Source organism: Gadus macrocephalus, chromosome 10 (assembly GCF_031168955.1).
Source record: "Gadus macrocephalus chromosome 10, ASM3116895v1".
Taxonomy (NCBI): domain Eukaryota; kingdom Metazoa; phylum Chordata; class Actinopteri; order Gadiformes; family Gadidae; genus Gadus; species Gadus macrocephalus.
Genome location: NC_082391.1, coordinates 12,853,414 through 12,873,132, shown reverse-complemented (window position 1 = coordinate 12,873,132; position 19,719 = coordinate 12,853,414). Strand labels below are relative to the sequence as shown.

The window sequence follows — 19,719 nt, the reverse complement described above, 5'->3', positions numbered from 1 at the left end:
ACCATTACCCTAACCAATATTTCACCTCCTCCTCTCCAGTGAGGAGGAGGTGGTCGCATGGTAGCCTAAGCAACGTTGAACAGGGAGCATGTTCTAAAAACATTCACTTCTTCTGCATTTTCAGACATACCGAACGTCTACCGCAGGAACAAGAAAATAGAAAATGCAACTAAAACTAGGGTAGGCAATTTATTTCATAAGGATATTTTTGTCATTTTTATTGACATTTTCAGCAATCAGTAAATCAAATGCTCTGACAAAAACAAAAACAAATCTGATATCTGTGGCTGCACAGAGCTGTGATTCGCCAGTCTGTCTACCTGCTTATCCGGACACCTGCAAGCTGTCTACCCATGCTCTCAGTGCTGTGGCTAAAGCTAGCTAGCTAGTAAACCATGACAGGAGTCTTCCACAGGGCTAGCAGACCTGTGGCTACACTAGCGAGCAAGTCATGTGATTAGGGGGAGTGGCTTTGGAGGAAGGGCTGCAGGGAGGGGTGAGACTTTGTTTTGGTTTGATACCTTTTAAATCTAGCCTGGCATACCGAGTTGATCTGTAGGCTATGATAAAAATAGAAGTGTACTTAAAAAGAAGCAAGTTGCTCACTTCAGTGAGCACTACAAAAGCAAAACTGATATGTTTAGAGTTAGTCATCTTAACACAATATCCTCAAGTGTGGTTAAAGAATCGAATAATAAACTAAAGGCAGCATGCGGACGTGGACCATGCTCCAACACAAGTTTTAAAGTCACGCTTTGTTTGAAATCACTACCAGCAGGAGACTTCTGGTGCCCACAGAAGGTTGTAAACATTGAGACTTGAACAAAGAAGGGTTTCTTTGAGCTTCACTGGGATGAAACCATGAGTTAGTATTCTGAGTATTACAGACTGGTAGGTCGTCGGTGTCAGCGATCCCATCGTTTGTCCGCAAAACTGGAAACAGGAAACAGGAAGAACTTTGGGAGGGTCTAGCACCAGACATGAGGAGCAACTAGGTCCGGAGCCGGGGTGAAAGGTCACAACTCCTCACAGTTCACTGTGACCTTCCCTTGACCTTTTCAAAAGGTCAAAAAATAATGAAAAACTAGAAAAAAGGAAGATCCTGGAGGGTTCTGGAGAGAACCTGGAGGCTCTAGGAGAGACCCTGGAGGCTCCAGGCGTGGTGAGAGAGATCCCTGGCTGGAGGGTGGGTCGGGGGGCTTTGCTGGTCTTTCATTGATTATGTTTTGTGATTGTTGATTGGAGGAGGGAGCAGAGACTTCCCGTGGTCTTCTCCTGTGGTAGACCTAGTTTACGAGGACGGTGGGTTTTAGTTCAGGGTGAATATAACTTTGGATCTGTTCTATATGTGGTGATCATGGGTTTTTATTTTCCTGTTTCCTTCATTGTTTCAAGCTCTTGTAACCGTTCATGTGTTAGGACTTTCAGAGTTTGGATACAGTAGTAGTTATTTACAAAGGGTGCTGGGGAGGGTGCTAGCTTCTAGGGAGGGTCCTAGCTGGTGCCCCTTAGGATGCTAGGGAGGGTCCTAGCTTCTAGGGAGGGTCCTAGCTGGTGCCCCTTAGGATGCTAGGGAGAGTCCTAGCTTCTAGGCAGGGTCCTAGCTGGTGCCCCTTAGGATGCTAGGGAGGGTCGTAGCTTCTAGGGAGGGTCCTAGCTGGTGCCCCTTAGGATGCTAGGGAGGGTCCTAGCTTCTAGGGAGGGACCTAGCTGGGGTCCTCTCATGTTGGCCAAAGGAGAATAAATGAGAGCAGACTCACCATTGTTTAGCTCCACCCTGCCGGGCCACTGGACGGACAGGAAGTGATGCATTAGAGATACAGGAAGAAGGAAGCGATGCATTAGCGAACAGGGAGAAGGAAGTGATGCAATAGCGAAACAGGCAGAAGGAAGTGATGCATTAGTGAAACAGGAAGAAGGAAGTGATGCATTAGTGAAACGGGAAGAAGGAAGTGATTAATGTACATGAAGTATTTAAACATGCAACATCTCTCTATATATTATATTTTAGTATGCTTTAAAGAGCCAATAGCATCCCTCCTGCTGATGGCTCAGCTTGTTTCCAGGGTTTCCAGAGGGTCAGGGCTGAAGCTTGCTCTTTAGTTACTCTTGAAGACATCTGATTTGAACAAACTTTATTTATAACAGGCGGGGGGACAGAGGAGGAGGCGGGCTGTGGTGACCAACATGCGAGCGTGTGAATGCTGAATCGTCCCCAAAGAGAAAGACGAATAGCAGCTTGGCAGACGAGAGGCGGTCGTCATGGCATCAGACGAACCAGAAGGGAAGCTGAAAGAATGGAGGAAGTGAAGTGTGATGGCGGCGTGGAGGAGGTGAGACGAGGCCCGGTGGATTGTGGGAAATGGAGTACCTTTCTCTCCGTCACCAGTCGATGTAGCTCGGGGGGGCGGAGGCCCGGGGAAACCTGGTCATAGTGTCATAGGAGGGAACACTAACACACACACACGTACACACACACACACACACACACACACACACACACACACACACACACACACACACACACACACACACACACACACACACACACACACATAGAGTAGACACACACACACACACACACACACACATAGAGTACACACACACACACACACACACACACACACACACACACACACACACACACACACACACACACACACACACAAACGCACACATGGAGTACACATAGAGTACACATAGAGTACACACAGAGTACACACACACACACACACACACACACACACACACACACACACACACACACACACACACACACACACACACACACACACACACACACACACACAAGGTCATCACAGGTTGTGCCTTGAGGCTCCTCATAGGTCAGCCAGGGCCAGCGTCAGAGAGCAACACGCTGAGGACCAGAACACGATGGAGCGCTTCAGCTCCTGGTCTACAGCCCTCAGCCTATCAGAGCTCCTGGTCTACAGGCCCTCAGCCTATCAGAGCTCCTGGTCTACAGGCCCTCAGCCTATCAGAGCTCCTGGTCTACAGGCCCTCAGCCTATCAGAGCTCATGGTCTACAGGCCCTCCACCTATCAGCACGCCTTAGGTTCTATTGGCCTCCATTTTGAGAGGATGCATGAGCAACTTAACGCAACTCCACATAACTTAACAGCGGCAAAAAGAACATGGCTGCTCACTTCATAAACCAGCAGAAGTACAGGAGCACTAACCAAAATGGAGGTGCTCATTGACGCGGCGATGTACCAGTAGGACATTTTTGTTCATGTTAATATTAATGTTTTAAACACGGCCGTTCATAACGTGGTGCTCTCTGTCTGTACACTGAAACAGCCAATCAGGAACAAGCAACCAATACACGGACGGAGCATGCAGTAAACACGTGGTTAGAAGGCGGGAGTCATGCGGTAGTGGGCGGAGTCATGAGGCAGTGGGCATGGCCATATCACACAGGGGGCGGGGCATGCTTGCCTGTCCTTCACTAAAATGACCAGGTGTATGTTGAGCGGGGGTTTGATATGTTGATCTGATTGGGCGACTCTAAACGAGAGACAGGAAGAGCAGTCAACACAATGCTCGCTTTACCAGAGAGAGAGAGAGAGAGAGAGAGAGAGAGAGAGAGAGAGAGAGAGAGAGAGAGAGAGAGAGAGAGAGAGAGAGAGAGAGAGAGAGAGAGAGAGAGAGAGAGAGAGAGAGAGAGAGAGAGAGAGAGAGAGATTGTCGGAAGGAAACCGAGATTGTCGGAACTAAACCGTGTGTGTTCATGCTTGTGTGTATGTGGTGTGTAGCGGTCTGTCCACTAGGGGGAACACGCCTTCATGTGTAACATTCTGTCCACTAGGGGGAGCATGCCTTCAGGTGTAACAGTCTGTCCACTAGGGGGAGCATGCCTTCATGTGTAACGGTCTGTCCACTAGGGGGAACATGCCTTCGTGCCTTCATGCCTTCATGCGACAGAATCCAGTCTGAGTTTTACCTGTGAGGCGGTCTCAGCACTGCCGGGCCAACCTCTCTGTGATAACCATTACTACCATTACACCATTATGGTAACTATTACAACCCCTCTATGATAACCATTACACCATTATGGTAACCATTACAATATCTCTATGATAACCATTACACCACTATGGTAACCATTACAACCCCTCTATGATAACCATTACTAACGCGACAAACACACCACATGTAGAGCGCCCCCTGCAGGCCTCCGTCAGTACTGAACAGAAAGGTTCTTCTACTGAAGGACAGAGTGGCCTGAAAACTACACTGGGAACGCTGGTCAGGGGGATCTGAACACTACACTGGGAACGCTGGTCAGGGGGATCTGAACACTACACTGGGAACGCTGGTCAGGGGCATCTGAACACTACACTGGGAATGCTGGTCAGGGGGATCTGAACACTACACTGGGAACGCTGGTCAGGGGGATCTGAACACTACACTGGGAACGCTGGTCAGGTGGATCTGACCAATGAGGAGGGACGCGTCTGAAGACCCCAGGAGACCCCAGCACCCACAGCTTCACAGACCTCCACCAGCACCCAAGTTAAACCAATGAAACCAGTGAAACCAGTACAAATACTGAATCCAGTTCAACTATCGAAAAGCAGGAGATTAAAGGCAGGAAAAGGACACAGAACAACAAAGACAGGGGAAAGGAATTCTGGGTAAAATAACTCTTACGTTTTCATGGGGATTGTGTCATTGCTACGAAGACAAAATACAAAACAGAAGTAAACCCCAGGCTCATGTAAACAAATGCCCTTCCGCCCCCTCCCTGCCCCATCCTGCCCCTCCCTGCCCCTCCCTGCCCATCCCTGACCCTCCATGACCCTCCCCGGCCCGCCCCTCCCTGCCCTTCCCAACCCCCCCTCCCTGCCCCTCCCCTTCCTAAACCGCCCCTCCCAACCCCCCCCACCCCCCCGCCCATCCCCTCCCCACACCACACTGCACTGCCCCCCCCCCCCCCCCCCCCCCCCCCCCCCCCCCCCCAACGCAGCAGAGCAGGGCTTCAGTAAAGCGTTGTGGACGCCTGCTGGAGGCCAGACTAAAGCAGCTCCTCTTAAAGTGCAGAGTGCTTAAGGGGGGGGGGGGGGGGGACCTGTAGGAATGGTTATCATATCAGAGAGTAAAGTGCCAGGTTCCAGAGACAGAGGAGCTGCGGGAAGGAGGGAGGACAGATTCACACGTTAACAGGAACCCACAAAACATCCCAACTTCAGCTCAACTTCAGATTGAAGGAGGAACCCTAGATCTTCAGGCGTTCCCCGTGTATCTAATGTTCCCCAGGTTCCTAATTTTCCTCATGTTCTCCAGGTTCTTCATGTTCCTCATGTTCCTAATGTTCCCAATGTTCCTCATTTTCCTCATGATCCTCATGTCCCTATTGTTCCTCAGGTTCCTAATGTTCCTGATGTTCCTCATGTTCCTAATGTTCCTAATGTTCCTGATGTTCCTGATGTTCCTGATGTTCCTAATGTTCCTGATGTTCCTCATGTTCCTGATGTTCCTCATGTTCCTAATGTTCCTGATGTTCCTAATTTTCCTGATGTTCCTGATGTTCCTGATGTTCCTGATGTTCCTCATGTTCCTAATGTTCCTGATGTTCCTAATTTTCCTCATGTTCCTAATGTTCCCTGTGTTCCCTGTGTTCCTGATGTTCCTCATGTTCCTCATGTTCCTAATGTTCCCTGTGTTCCCTGTGTTCCTGATGTTCCTGATGTTCCTCAGGTTCCTAATGTTCCCTGTGTTCCTGATGTTCCTCATGTTCCTAATGTTCCCCAGGTTCTCCATGTTCTTCATGTGTTCAGCCCTGAGCGGCGGTCAGAGACTCACTCGTCGTAGACGTCCTCTGTTTCCATGCGGCGGTAGAACTTGGCGAGCTTCACGGCGAGGACGATGCTGGGCAGGAGGAACAGCGTGCTGCAGCCCAGACCCATCCAGAACGTGTTCTGTTGAAGAACCAACACAAAAGAGACTGAACACAGCTTAGAACCACGGAACCAACACAGAAGAGACAGAACACAGCTTAGAACCACGGAACCAACACAGAAGAGACAGAACACAGCTTAGAACCACGGAACCAACACAAAAGAGACCAAACACAGCTTAGAACCACGGAACCAACACCATGAGACCACCGTGAGACCAGACCACCATGAGACCACATGAGACAAGACCACCATGAGACCACCATGAGACCAGACCACCATGAGACCACATGAGACCAGACCAGCATGAGACCACATGAGACCAGACCACCATGAGACCACATGAGACCACATGAGACCAGACCACCATGAGACCACATGAGACCAGACCACCATGAGACCACCGTGAGACCAGACCACCATGAGACCAGACCACCATGAGACCACATGAGACCAGACCACCATGAGACCACATGAGACCAGACCACCATGAGACCACATGAGACCAGACCACCATGAGACCACCATGAGACCACCGTGAGACCAGACCACCATGAGACCACATGAGACAAGACCACCATGAGACCACATGAGACCAGACCACCATGAGACCAGACCACCATGAGACCACCATGAGACCACCATGAGACCACCGTGAGACCAGACCACCATGAGACCACATGAGACAAGACCACCATGAGACCACCATGAGACCAGACCACCATGAGACCACCATGAGACCACCGTGAGACCAGACCACCATGAGACCACATGAGACAAGACCACCATGAGACCACATGAGACCAGACCACCATGAGACCACCATGAGACCAGACCACCATGATACCACCATGAGACCACCATGAGACCACCGTGAGACCAGACCACCATGAGACCACATGAGACAAGACCACCATGAGACCACATGAGACCAGACCACCATGAGACCACCATGAGACCAGACCACTATGAGACCACCATGAGACCACCATGAGACAAGACCCCACTAAGCTCAGTTACACACAACCACATCTCACCACCATCCAGGCACTAAAAACACACCCACACACACGCACCCACACACACACGCATCCACACAGAAACACGGTGTGTTACCATGGCGTCCAGCAGGAAGTTGCAGGTGAGGATGTGGGCAGTGTCCACCATGTTGCTCAGGGGCTTACAGGTCGCCACCTCCAATGCCAGCTGGACAGGAAACAGGTAATGACATCATCAAACCAGGGAGCAGGCCCACTACAGGCCCACTACAGAACCAGTAGGGCTCTAGTTCTGGAGATGAAACAAAATGTCTGCTTGGAGAACACATTATAGAGTATAGTATAGTTATAGAGTATAGTTGAGTTATAGTATATCTATAGAGTATAGTATAGTTATAGAGTATAGTAGTTATAGAGTATAGTTGAGTTATAGTATATCTATAGAGTATAGTATAGTTATAGAGTATAGTAGTTATAGAGTATAGTTGAGTTATAGTATATCTATAGAGTATAGTATAGTTATAGAGTACAGTATCGTTATAGAGTATAGTATGGTAATAGAGTATAGTAGTTATAGAGTATAGCATAGAGAATTGATTATAGTATAGTTATAGAGTATAGTAGTTATAGAGTATAGCATAGAGTATAGATTATAGTATAGTTACAGAGTATAGTATAGTTATAGATTATAGTATAGTTATAGAGTATAGTATAGTTATAGGGTATAGTTAAAGGGTATAGACTCTATACCCATTAACTATACTCTATAACTATACTATACTCTATAACTATACTATGCTCTATACTATAGACTAGACTAGAGCATAGGATAGTTATAGAGTACAGTATAGATAAAGAGTATAGTATAGTTATAGAGTATAGAGTATAGAATAGTTATAGAGTATAGTATAGTTATAGAGTATAGAGTATTGTATAGGTATAGAGTATATTATAGTTATAAAGTATTGAGTACAGTATAGGTAGAGTATAGTATAGTTATAGAGTATAGAGTATAGTATAGATATAGAGTATAGTATAGTTATAGAGTATAGAGTATAGTATAGGTATAGAGTACAGCATAATTATAGTGTCAAACACATCTCTGTCCGCTCTGTTTAAACCTGGATGAAAAACGCTCCTCAGAACACAAACCTCCCATCTGGTTTGAGTCACATGGAGGTTTGATACACGATGCCACACTATTCAACCAGTCAACCAGTCAGGATGCCACACTGGGAAACTATTCAACCAGTCAAACTGGGAAACTATTCCTCCAGTGAACCAGTCATGATTGTGCACTGGGAAACTATTCCACCAGTGAACCAGTCACGATGCCACACTGGGAAACTATTCCACCAGTGAACCAGTCATGATGCCACACTGGGAAACTATTCCACCAGTGAACCAGTCATGATTGTGCACTGGGAAACTATTCCACCAGTGAACCAGTCACGATGCCACACTGGGAAACTATTCCACTGGTGAACCAGTCAAGATGCCGCACTGGGAAATCATTTAGAGACTTACCGAGCTCTTCACCCAGTCAATGTACTGCTGGAAGTAGCCAACGATGACGTCCTTGTACAGCTTCGTCTCCTGTGGGGGGAGGGAGGTCAACATTCAGCTGAACGAATGCGAGGGCAGGGGGAGGAAGAGGATCTGGTTGTTTACCTGACTGGTCAGTTGTGTTGCATTCTTGGAGATTAGGTATTGGGCTTCATCCAGGGCGTTTAAAACGGCCAAAACTTTGTTCTGTAAAACAAGACATCATCTGGTCTGGTCCACTGGTTTAGATGTTAAAGGTCAAAGGGGGTGTGAAGGTCAGAGGTCAAAGGTTAGAGTACTTACTGGCAGGTCGGAGGCCGTTCGCTCCAGGAACCTCATACTCTGGTTCAACGCACTCTGATGAAGAAGATCAGAAGGTCAAAGGTCACCAAGCCAAAACAGACAGAAAACAACTCTACGAAATGTGTTACACCCCACACACACACACACACACACACACACACACACACACGCACACACACACACACACACACACACACACACACACACACACACACACACACACACACACACACACACACACACACACACACACACACACACACACACACACACACACACGTGTTCAACATGGCCGCTTACCCTGGCTCTCACATATTTCTGCATGAAGAAAGAAAAACAACAGACTCAGTCGCAGTGCATCATGGGTAACTGGAGCCTCAGATAGCTAATCCATAGCTAACTAACTGTAAACGGTAATCGAACATTGATTTTCATCTTCTGACCAAGGACCCCTGGACCCCTCAGAGGTCTACAGGAGGAGCCCTAGACTTCTGACCAGGGGCCGAGAGACAGACAGAGAGAAACAGACATACAGACAAAGAGAGACAGACAGACAGAGAGAGACAGACAGAGAGAGACAGACAGAGAGACAGACAGAGAGAAACCGACATACAGACAGAGACAGGCAGACAGACAGAGACAGACAGACAGACAGACAGACAGACAGACAGACAGACAGACAGACAGACAGACAGACAGACAGACAGACAGACAGACAGACAGAGAAACAGACATACAGAAATACAAACAGACAGACAGACAGACAGACAGACAGACAGACAGACAGAGAGAGATACGGACAGAGAGAGAGAAATATGGACAGACAGAGACACAGATAGAGAGACAGACAGACAGACAGACAGATGGACAGACAGAGATACAGATAGATAGAGTGAGAGACAGACAGACAGACAGACGGACAGCAAGAGACAGATAGAGAGAGAGACAGACCGACAGACAGACAGAGAGAGATACGGACAGAGAGAGAGAAAGACGGACAGACAGAGACAGACAGACAGACAGGCCTACCATGGCCTGCTCCAGTGGCACCACCTGCTGGCTGTGGATCTGTCTCAGGGTGCTGGTGTGGCCCTTCAGAGCGGTCTGGAGGGGCCCCTCGGGCTGCACACACACAAACACACACACACACACACACGCACACACACACACGCACACACATACACACACACACAAACAGACACACAAACACACACGCGCAACATGTTTACAGGTTTTACATAACAACATATAAGGCAGCCTGTTGAGGTAGAGAGGAGATGGGGGCCGTGTTACCATGAGGTCCGTCTGGGCCTCCAGCTGGCTGGTGAAGGTCAGCAGGTCCTCCACCGTCACACCTTTATTCACCTGGGAGACACAAGACCACGCCTTTATTCACCTGGGAGACACAAGACCACGCCTTAATTCACCTGGGAGACACAAGACCACGCCTTAATTCACCTAACAGACACGAGACCACGACTTTATTCACCTGGGAGACACAAGACTACTCCTTATTTCACCTAAGAGACCCTAGACCACGCATTTATTCACTTAAGAGACACAAGACCACGCCTTTTTTCTCACCTAAGAGATACTAGACCACGCCTTTATTTACCTAAGAGACACAACACCACGCCTTTATTCACCTGGGAGACACAAGACCACGCCTTTATTCACCCAACAGACACTAGACCACGCCTTAATTCACCCAACAGACACTAGACCACGCCTTAATTCACTCAACAGACACTAGACCACGCCTTAATTCACCCAACAGACACTAGACCACGCCTTAATTCACTCAACAGACACTAGACCACGCCTCTAATCACCTAAGAGACACAAGTCCACACCTTTATTTACCTAAGAGACACTAGACCACAACCCAATAGAGTGCAACACTGTGGTTCTGTAAGTAAAAATCCCATTCATTTTCTCCATATAGGTTTTGATTAAAAGCCTTAATGTCGTAACCATCCAAAGTACCCCTACCACAAACCGTTATATTGTGAGTCTATGGTATATGCTCCTGTAAAAGCTAAAGAAGTTAAAGACGGGAACTTCTAGTTTTTAGAAAAACACGTAAATCCAATAAATCCTTAAGTGTGTAAAGCCGTCTATGATTGGTGGAGCTCGCCATTACCATGGAAACGTTTACCCGCACCCACGAAAGTCAAGTCGTGGATGATGACTGTCACTGTACTCGATCACTTGCCATAGCAACCAGGATTTAGATTAATGGAAAGTTAGAGTTGTGTTTAGAACTGTCGCAGAAATTAGCTCTACATGTTGAAAAGATTGAAATATATGTTGATAGGAAATATATGATAAACATAAAAGTACAAATATATGATAGAGCACAAGCAGTACTTTTTATTAATTTTGGTAGTATAAAAGCTAGGAATACATAATGTTGAATGAATACACAACTGGAATACAAGACTGAATCCACATGTATTAAAAACGAGTACCGTCATCACGCGCTGGTCGATGAAAACTCGACACTATATGAAACACTATACATAAACACACCCACACACACACACAGAATATATGACACAACTTGTATTGACAATATAAACAATATAATAATGACAAAGGTTATGAGATGCAAGAAACGCGCTAAAGTATTACACACAGTAAAGTACCTGTGAGTGAGTGAGTGAGTGAGTGAGTGAGTGAGTGAGTGAGTGAGTGAGAGAGAGAGTGTGTGTGTGTGTGTGTGTGTCTGTGTGTGTGTGTGTGTGTGTGTGTGTGTGTGTGTGTGTGTGGGTACCTCCTCCAGGTATTGGGCGTAGTTGATCTCTGACAGGCCGGACTCAGAGAAGTCCAGAAGGTTCTGCCGCCCCTCCGCCTGCAGCAGCTCCACCCCACCCAGGTCCAGACGGATCCCCTCCAGCACCGACACCACCTCCCTGGTGAACTACACACACACACACACACACACACACACACACACACACACACACACACACACACACACACACACACACACACACACACACACACACACACACACACACACACACACACACACACAATAGCAGCTGAGGTAAACTGTATTGCACAGTAGCGTTGTCTGATAAATAATACAGATAGATTTTAATAGAGAAAATTGGTACATTAAGGATCTGATTCATCTTATTAACGTTCATCGGTTACTTCTTGTAATATTGTGAAGCAACATTTGTTTGTTTAAATCTATATTGTGATTCTTATTGCATTGATTGATGTCGCCGTAGATGGGGGGCTGAGGGTGGAGGCTGTGGGTGGGGGCTGTGGGTGGGGGTGAGGGTGGGGGTGAGGGTGGGGGTGAGGGTGGGGGTGAGGGTGGGGGCTGTGGGTGGGGGCTGTGGGTGGGGGTGAGGGTGGGGGTGAGGGTGGGGGCTGTGGGTGGGGGCTGTGGGTGGGGGTGAGGGTGGGGGCTGTGGGTGGGGGTGAGGGTGGGGGCTGTGGGTGGGGGTGAGGGTGGGGGCTGTGGGTGGGGGTGAGGGTGGGGGCTGTGGGTGGGGGCTGTGGGTGGGGGTGAGGGTGGGGGCTGTGGGTGGGGGCTGTGGGTGGGGGTGGGGGCTGTGGGTGGGGGTGAGGGTGGGGGTGAGGGTGGGGGCTGTGGGTGGGGGTGAGGGTGGGGGCGGTCAGTGAAGGGTGGAGGAGACTGACCAGGGTGGTGTTGAGGAACGCTGTGATGTTGAAGATCTTATCCAGACGCCCGGCGGAGTAGATACCCCTGTTCTCCTTACAGTTACTGCAACGCACACACACACCGCACACACACACACACACACACACACATCGCACACATACACACACCACACACACCACACACACAACACACCGCACACACACACACACACAGCACACACACAAACACACACCATACACCACATACCGCACGCACACACGCACTTAGCATTAGCTCCTGAGCCGTGGTCTGGGTGGTCTGGGTGGTCTTGGGGTCTTGGGGGTCTTGGGGGTCTTGGGGGTCGGGGTGGTCTGGGGGGTCGGGGTCGGCGGTCCTCCTACCTGTACAGGTTCTCCACGGTGAGGTCCAGGTCCGAGTCGTTGTACAGGAACCCGGGGATGAAGTTCCTCCACTGGGGGTCCACCATGTGGGGCGTGTCCAGGAGCTGAGGACCACAACAGGTCAAATCTGCTGCACCAAGACCCTACCCCCTAGACCCCCCAGACCCTACCCCCCAGACCCCCCCAGACCCCTCAGACCCTACCCCCCAGACCCCTACCCCTAGACCCCCCCAGACCCCTCAGACCCTACCCCCCAGATCCCTCAGACCCCTACCCCCCAGACCCCCCAGACCCTACCCCCCAGACCCCCTCAGACCCCCCCTGAGGTTAGACCAGGGGGGGTCCGACCAGGGGAGACGGGGTGAGCTGCTACACACCTTGAAGAGCTCCTTGCTGTGGTAGGGCTCACAGAGCAGCTTCTCCAGGTTCCCCCCAACCAGGAAGGCGGCGGTGACGACCCCCATGAGCAGCCAGGAGAACAGGAAGCTGAAGCCCACCCCCCTGGAGAGAGGAGCGCCTTATCACCACGCCGCCATGCTGGGTCTGAACGTTAGCTGGGTCTGACACCAAGGGGGGAACCAGGAAGGAACCAGGATCTAACTCAGCTAACTAACTAACCCTATCTAATTCAGCCAACTCTAACTAACTAACCCTATCTAATTCAGCCAACTCTAACTAACTAACTAACTAACTAACCCTATCTAATCCAGCTAATTTAACTAACTAACCCTACCTAATTCAGCCAACTCTAACTATCTGACCCTATCTAATTCAGCTAACTCTAACTAACGCTATCTATTCCAGCTAACCCTAACTAACTAACACTATCTAATTCAGCTAACTCTAACTAACTAACCCTATCTAATCCAGCTAACTCTAACTGACTAACCCTATCTAATTCAGCCAACTCCAACTAACTAACCCTATCTAATTCAGCTAACTCTAACTAACTAACCCTATCTAATTCAGCTAACTCTAACTAACCCTATCCAATTCAGCTAACGCTAACTTACTAACTAACTCTATCCAATTCAGCTAACTCTAACTAACTAACTAACTAACTAACTAACTAACTAACTAACTAACTAACTAACCCTATCTAATTCAGGTTACTCTAAATAACCCTTTTCAATTCAGCTAACTCTAACTAACTAACCCTTTTTAATTCAGCCAACTCTAACTATCTAACCCTATCCAATTCAGCTAACTCTAACTAACTAACTAACCCTATCTCATTAAGCTAACTCTAACTAACTAACCCTATCTAATTCAGCCAACTCTAACTAACTAACCCTATCCAATTCAGCTAACTCTAACTAACTAACCCTATCTGATTCAGCTAACTCTAACTAACTAACTCTGTCTAATTGGGCTCACTCTGACCCTTTTGTCCGAAGCTTACAGTGAAACGACATCCAGGTCATGAAGGAGCAGGTGGGGTCAGGGCAGGGTCATGGGTCGTGGGTCGGGGGTCGGGACTCACGCCATGAGCAGGGTGCCCCCGGTGTTGGAGATGCAGCCCCGGGTGGTGGGCGAGGCGTGTTTGTCGTAGCCCAGCGTTCCACACAGCAGGCCCAGGTAGTTGAAGGCCAGGACCAGGACCAGCATGCAGCACAGCGCGATGCAGCCAGCCCACCTGTTTCGATATCAGTTTTATTTTAAAACAGCCCACCATTGTAGCCTACCTCGTGGAATAAGGAATTTAAGAGATTATGGAGTGATTTGACTCAGAAGTGACATTTGACAATGGCAGCGCGAGATGACTAGAGGTTGAACAAGTTAAACTTCTAGTTCAATAAAATCCAAGGCTAGGAAAGAAGATAAGAAAAATTGTCAGAAAACTTTGATTTGCAAGGCAAGTTTTGGGGTTGTTATGTACAATAAAAAATGTGAACATGCATGTTGCACTGTTGTGCCGTGGACTTTGCAAAAAAGAAAGTGCAATAGGCATTAGCCTATATAGTAGGCTAGATACAACCGGCGGATGATGGGCGGGTGCGGTTTTGAAAATGGTTAAAAAACGTTGGTGCGGACGGATGTTGCGTTTGTGATGAGGTTGCGGATGAAATAATAGCCCATCCGCGCATCTCTAGCGTCTACACTCTTACAAAATAAAATATTGTAAAGTCTCCATCAATCTCCAGCAATGAAGAACCGACCTGTAGAAGTCTGCCTGGTCCAGCTGGGGGTAGTGGTCCTCGATGGACGAGTGGGCCTGGTTGATGAAGATGGTGAAGTTGGCCAGACTGCTTCGGACCGGGAAACCCTTGGAGAAGCTGCTGATGTTGGAGCCAATGCCGTCCAACAGCCCTCTCACCCCTAGGGGGCATTAGAGGGCAGTTACCAGAGCCTACTGCCCTCTCACCCGTAGGGGGCATTAGAGGGCAGTTACCAGAGACTACAGCCCTCTCGGCCCTCTCAACCCTAACCCCTTATAGGGTTAGGGTTAGGGTTATGGTTATAGGGTTACAGTTAGGGTTACAGGGTTAGGGTTCGGGGTTAGGGTTAATCTGTAGTAGCTGAACTCACCCTCCACCACGGACGTGGTCTGATCCACCACCATGGAAGGAGTATTGTTCAGAGACGAGTAGCCCTGCATCATATAGGACAGGTTACTACAGTATCTCAGTATGAGAGTACTACAACACACTGCCAGTATTAGAATACTACACCACACTGCCAGTACAATAGAGTATTACGTTACAACAGGAGTACTACAATAGAACAGTATAGTGCATAGTATCAGGGTATCAGAGTACTATAGTATTAAAGTAATTTAGTACCAGAGTACTATAGTATTAGAGTAATATAGTACCGAAGTACTATAGAGTGCTATTCAAATAGCACTAGAGTACTAAAGTATCAGAGTATCAGAGCACTATAGTATGAGAGTATTAGATTAATAAGTATCAGAGTACTATAGTATCAAAGTTCCATAGTATCAGAGTACTATAGTATCAGAGTACCAGAGTACTATAGTATCAGATTACTATAGTATCAGAGTAATATAGTATTAGAGTACTATAGTTTCAGAGTATTAGATTACTATAGTATCAAAGTTCCATAGTATCAAAGTACTATAGAATCAGAATATCAGAGTACTATAGTATCAGAGTATTAGAGTACTATATTATCAAAGTTCCATAGTATCAAAGTACTATAGTATCAGCGTACCAAAGTACTATAGTATCAGAGTACTACAGTTTTAGAGTACGATAGTACCAGAGTACCATCATATCAGAGTGCTATAGTATCAAAGTACTACAGGGTCAGATTATTATTATTATTAAGTACAAGAGTACTATAGTGTAGTATTGTCTCACCCTCTGGATGACGGCTCTCAAGTCTGTCTGCAGAACCTGGTTCATCTTCTCCAGCTGAGGGTTCACACTTGCCAGCTGAAACCAGATCAGAACCAGATTAAACATCTAAAACCAGATCAGTACCAGATGAAACCATCTGAAAACAGATCAGAACCAGATTGAACATCTGAAACCAGTTCGGAACCAGATGAAACCAGTTGAAACCAGATCAGAACCCGATTAAAGCATCTGAAACCAGATCAGAACCAGATTCAAACATCTGTACACAAGTCTGTCTGCAGAACCTGGTTCATCTTCTCCAGCTGAGGGTTCAAACTTGCAAACTGAAACCAGATCAGAACCAGATTAAACATCTGAAACCAGATCAGAACCAGATTAAATATCTGAAACCAGTTCAGAGCCAGATGAAACAAGTTGAAGCTTGAAACCAGATCAGAACCAGATTAAACCATCTGAAACCAGATCAGAACCAGATTAAACATCCAAAACCAGAGCAGAATCAGAACACAGGACCTCTAGAAGATGAAGGCCCTCAAGAACAAGGAGCTCTAGATGAAGGAGCTCTAGATGACGGACCTCTAGAGGAACAAGGCCTCTAGATGAAGGAGCTCTAGATGAAGGAGCTCTAGAGGAACAAGGCCTCTGGACGGCCGTACCCTGGAGTAGTTGGCGTGCAGGTGGAGGTGGCTGAGTGAGCTCTGGATGGCGCTGCAGAGCTGGGCGGAGGTGGGCTGGTTCTTGGGGTCCCTGCAGGCCGGGTCGTCCAGGCTGCGCCTCAGACTGCTCCTCATCAGACTCAGGCTGAAGGCCAGCTTCCCGCTGCCCTCCTGGAGCACCTCCAGAGACACACTGGCATTCTCCAGAGCCTCCCTCGTCTCTCGCATCGCTGGGGGAGACAGGTTAGAGGGAGACACAAGTTAGGGAGAGAAAGAGACACAGGTTAGGCAGAGAGAGAGACACAGGTGAATATATATATATACACACACACACACACACACACACACACACACACACACACACACACACACACACACACACACACACACACACACACACACACACACACACACACACACACACACACACAGAGAGAGAGAGAGAGAGAGAGAGAGAGAGAGTGCGAAACAGAGTCAGAGAGAGAGAGAGAGAGAGAGAGAGAGAGAAACCGGTGAACCATCAACTTTTAGCTCTCGTCTAAAGTAAACAGTTTCAATACAAATGCGCACACACAAACACACACACACACACACACACACACACACACACACACACACACACACACACACACACACACACACACACACACACACACACACACACACACACACACACACACACACACACGTGTGTATGTAAATCTGTGTAACATGAGGAGGAGGTAACACAGTGAGGAGTGTAAATTTATAAAAAGGAGTACGAGGAGTAAAGCAGGAGAGGGAAGACATTGAAGAGCTTGGATTGTATTTCTGAGTGCTGTCACTGATGGTTAAAATCAGCCCTGATTGGTGGATATTGAAGCCAATCCAAATTACCCTGCGTTCACACCAATAGATGCAAAAAGATGCCGCGCGGCACGATCCCATTCAAAGTGAATGTAGAGACGCGTAGCGGGTTTGCTGCCGGACCACTTGCAGCCGCGAAAACCGGCAGCAAGATTTGATTTGCAGCGCGTTCACGTGGATTTTGGTCTTAGTGCCGTGTACTGGTCCCAGTGTCTTGTACTGGTCCCAGTGCCGTGTACTGGTACCAGTGTCTTGTACTGGTACCAGTGCCGTGTACTGGTACCAGTGTCTTGTACTGGTACCAGTGCCGTGTACTGGTACCAGTGTCTTGTACTGGTACCAGTGCCGTGTACTGGTCCCAGTGCCGTGTACTGGTCCCAGTGTCTTGTACTGGTCCCAGTGTCTTGTACTGGTCCCAGTGTCTTGTATTCTCTATCTCAGCACTCAAGCCTCTTGTCCAATCTCTGGCTCGGAACTGACTAATCGGAACTGCCTTAGCAGAACTGACTCATCGGGAACTGACTTATCAGAACTGACTAATCGGAACAGACTTATTATAATTGACTTATCATAACTGACTCATCCTGAACAGACTTATCAGAACTGACTGATCGGAACTGTCTTATCAGAACTGACTTAAATGTGAGAGTTGAGATGTGGATGGAGTGGAACAACCAATGACATGAGGAACAGAAACGTGAGAACCATTTGGGGATCCGAGTCTGAATCACGACGAGCGGAGAACCTTGGTCTTAATGTTGCATTAAGACGGCATTCTGTCCCCTGATCGGTCCAAATGTTCAAGGAAGGCAAATGGGAACTGGGGTCACGACAGTGTCAGAGGTCACAGGGTTAAAGGTCACGGGGGTCAGACTGTTGTTACCTTTTAGGGCTCTTTCGATTTTCACTTCAGAACAAAAACAAAAAGAAAGAATATACAAAGATTCTTCTGAATGTCTTTCAGTGCCTTCATTGTGCGGTATACAAGTTTAAATGTTCAGCAGTACATGGTAATCATGAACTAAGTGACTAATATGCTGGCTCCCTGCTTGTTAATTTTTCATGTTCAGTCAACAGTTTAAACGCACGTTTACTTATAATTACCCAACATATAAAAAACAGCAGGACAGATGTGTTAATTATATTAATATATGACCCGGCTCAGCTAACAGTGCCTGTGATCGGCGGAGGCGGACTCACCTCCAGCCAGACTGAGCGCTCCGTCCATGGCAGGCCGGACCTCCTTCCCTAGCTGCCGGTGTATCCTTCCGCCAAGTAGAGGACCTATATCTGGAGAGTCAAGGTCACAGGATGAATGTACCATCTAGAACAGAGATAAGCGACATTAAGATCTTAGGGCCTAGAGAGAGTAAAGTTACATTAAAATCGTAGTGGCTAGACTAGAGAGTAAAGTAACATTAGATGTAAGTGTCTAGGACAGAGTACTCTTGTAGTAAATAGTATTTATAGTACAGTGTAACTTACTGTCGAGGTCGTACAGAACTTTTCCTTTCGCAGTCGAGTACTGAGAGACCAGGAAGTCAATTTGCTGGAAAAAAAATTCCAGTTAGTTGAGGAACCACAGACAGACAGACGGACAGACAGACACACACAGACAGACAGACAGGCCGAATGACAGACAGGTACCGTGGGCGTGTCGTTGACGAAGGTGTGAAGGTCCCTCATGTTGCTGTTGACCAATCGCCTGACGTTCTTCACCTGAGAGCTCAGCGTCTGATTGGCTGTGTAGGCACACAGCACTCCGATGCTGTCGCCAAGCAACAGCAAACCACATGTCAATCCCCCAGATACTTATTTATTAAATATATAAAGGCATTTAGACATTTTGACACACCATACATTAGACAATAGATGTTAATAGATGCATTAACTACTTTAAATGTCTTAATGATTCCACACATGCGTTGACAGATAATAATAATAATATCCAATGACACAAGTCCTCCAGTAGAGGTCCCTGCTGTCCAATTAAGTTGTTTGATACATTCAATTATTCTTCTTAACAACATTACATTAAGACCTGTGTGTGTGTGTGTCTGTGTATGTGTGTGTGTGTGTGCGTGCATGCATGCCTGAGTGTGTG

At 47.6% G+C, this 19,719-nt stretch overlaps 1 protein-coding gene across 11 annotated transcripts in view; it reads right to left on the bottom strand.

The window, feature by feature from the left end:
- Nucleotides 1-176: 176 nt before the first annotated feature.
- Nucleotides 177-19,719, bottom strand: part of prom1a (prominin 1a) — a 33,886-nt gene continuing 14,343 nt past the window's right edge. For 2 of the 11 annotated variants that reach the window (XM_060062400.1, XM_060062405.1), the window contains 25 exons: nt 19,263-19,383; nt 19,101-19,164; nt 18,816-18,905; nt 18,499-18,522; nt 16,770-16,999; nt 16,114-16,188; nt 15,320-15,383; nt 14,950-15,109; nt 14,274-14,426; nt 13,168-13,291; nt 12,791-12,894; nt 12,428-12,512; nt 11,544-11,690; nt 10,061-10,132; nt 9,797-9,889; nt 9,068-9,085; nt 8,768-8,821; nt 8,591-8,671; nt 8,447-8,515; nt 7,038-7,127; nt 5,827-5,942; nt 4,675-4,698; nt 2,372-2,452; nt 1,761-1,788; nt 177-1,286 (listed from right to left, as the gene is read on the bottom strand). In XM_060062400.1, the coding sequence (XP_059918383.1) occupies nt 2,383-2,452; nt 4,675-4,698; nt 5,827-5,942; nt 7,038-7,127; nt 8,447-8,515; nt 8,591-8,671; nt 8,768-8,821; nt 9,068-9,085; nt 9,797-9,889; nt 10,061-10,132; nt 11,544-11,690; nt 12,428-12,512; nt 12,791-12,894; nt 13,168-13,291; nt 14,274-14,426; nt 14,950-15,109; nt 15,320-15,383; nt 16,114-16,188; nt 16,770-16,999; nt 18,499-18,522; nt 18,816-18,905; nt 19,101-19,164; nt 19,263-19,383 (2,128 nt within the window). In that variant the 3' untranslated portion in view covers nt 177-1,286; nt 1,761-1,788; nt 2,372-2,382. The other 9 variants (XM_060062402.1, XM_060062406.1, XR_009527679.1 and 6 more) reach the window with 8 other exon arrangements.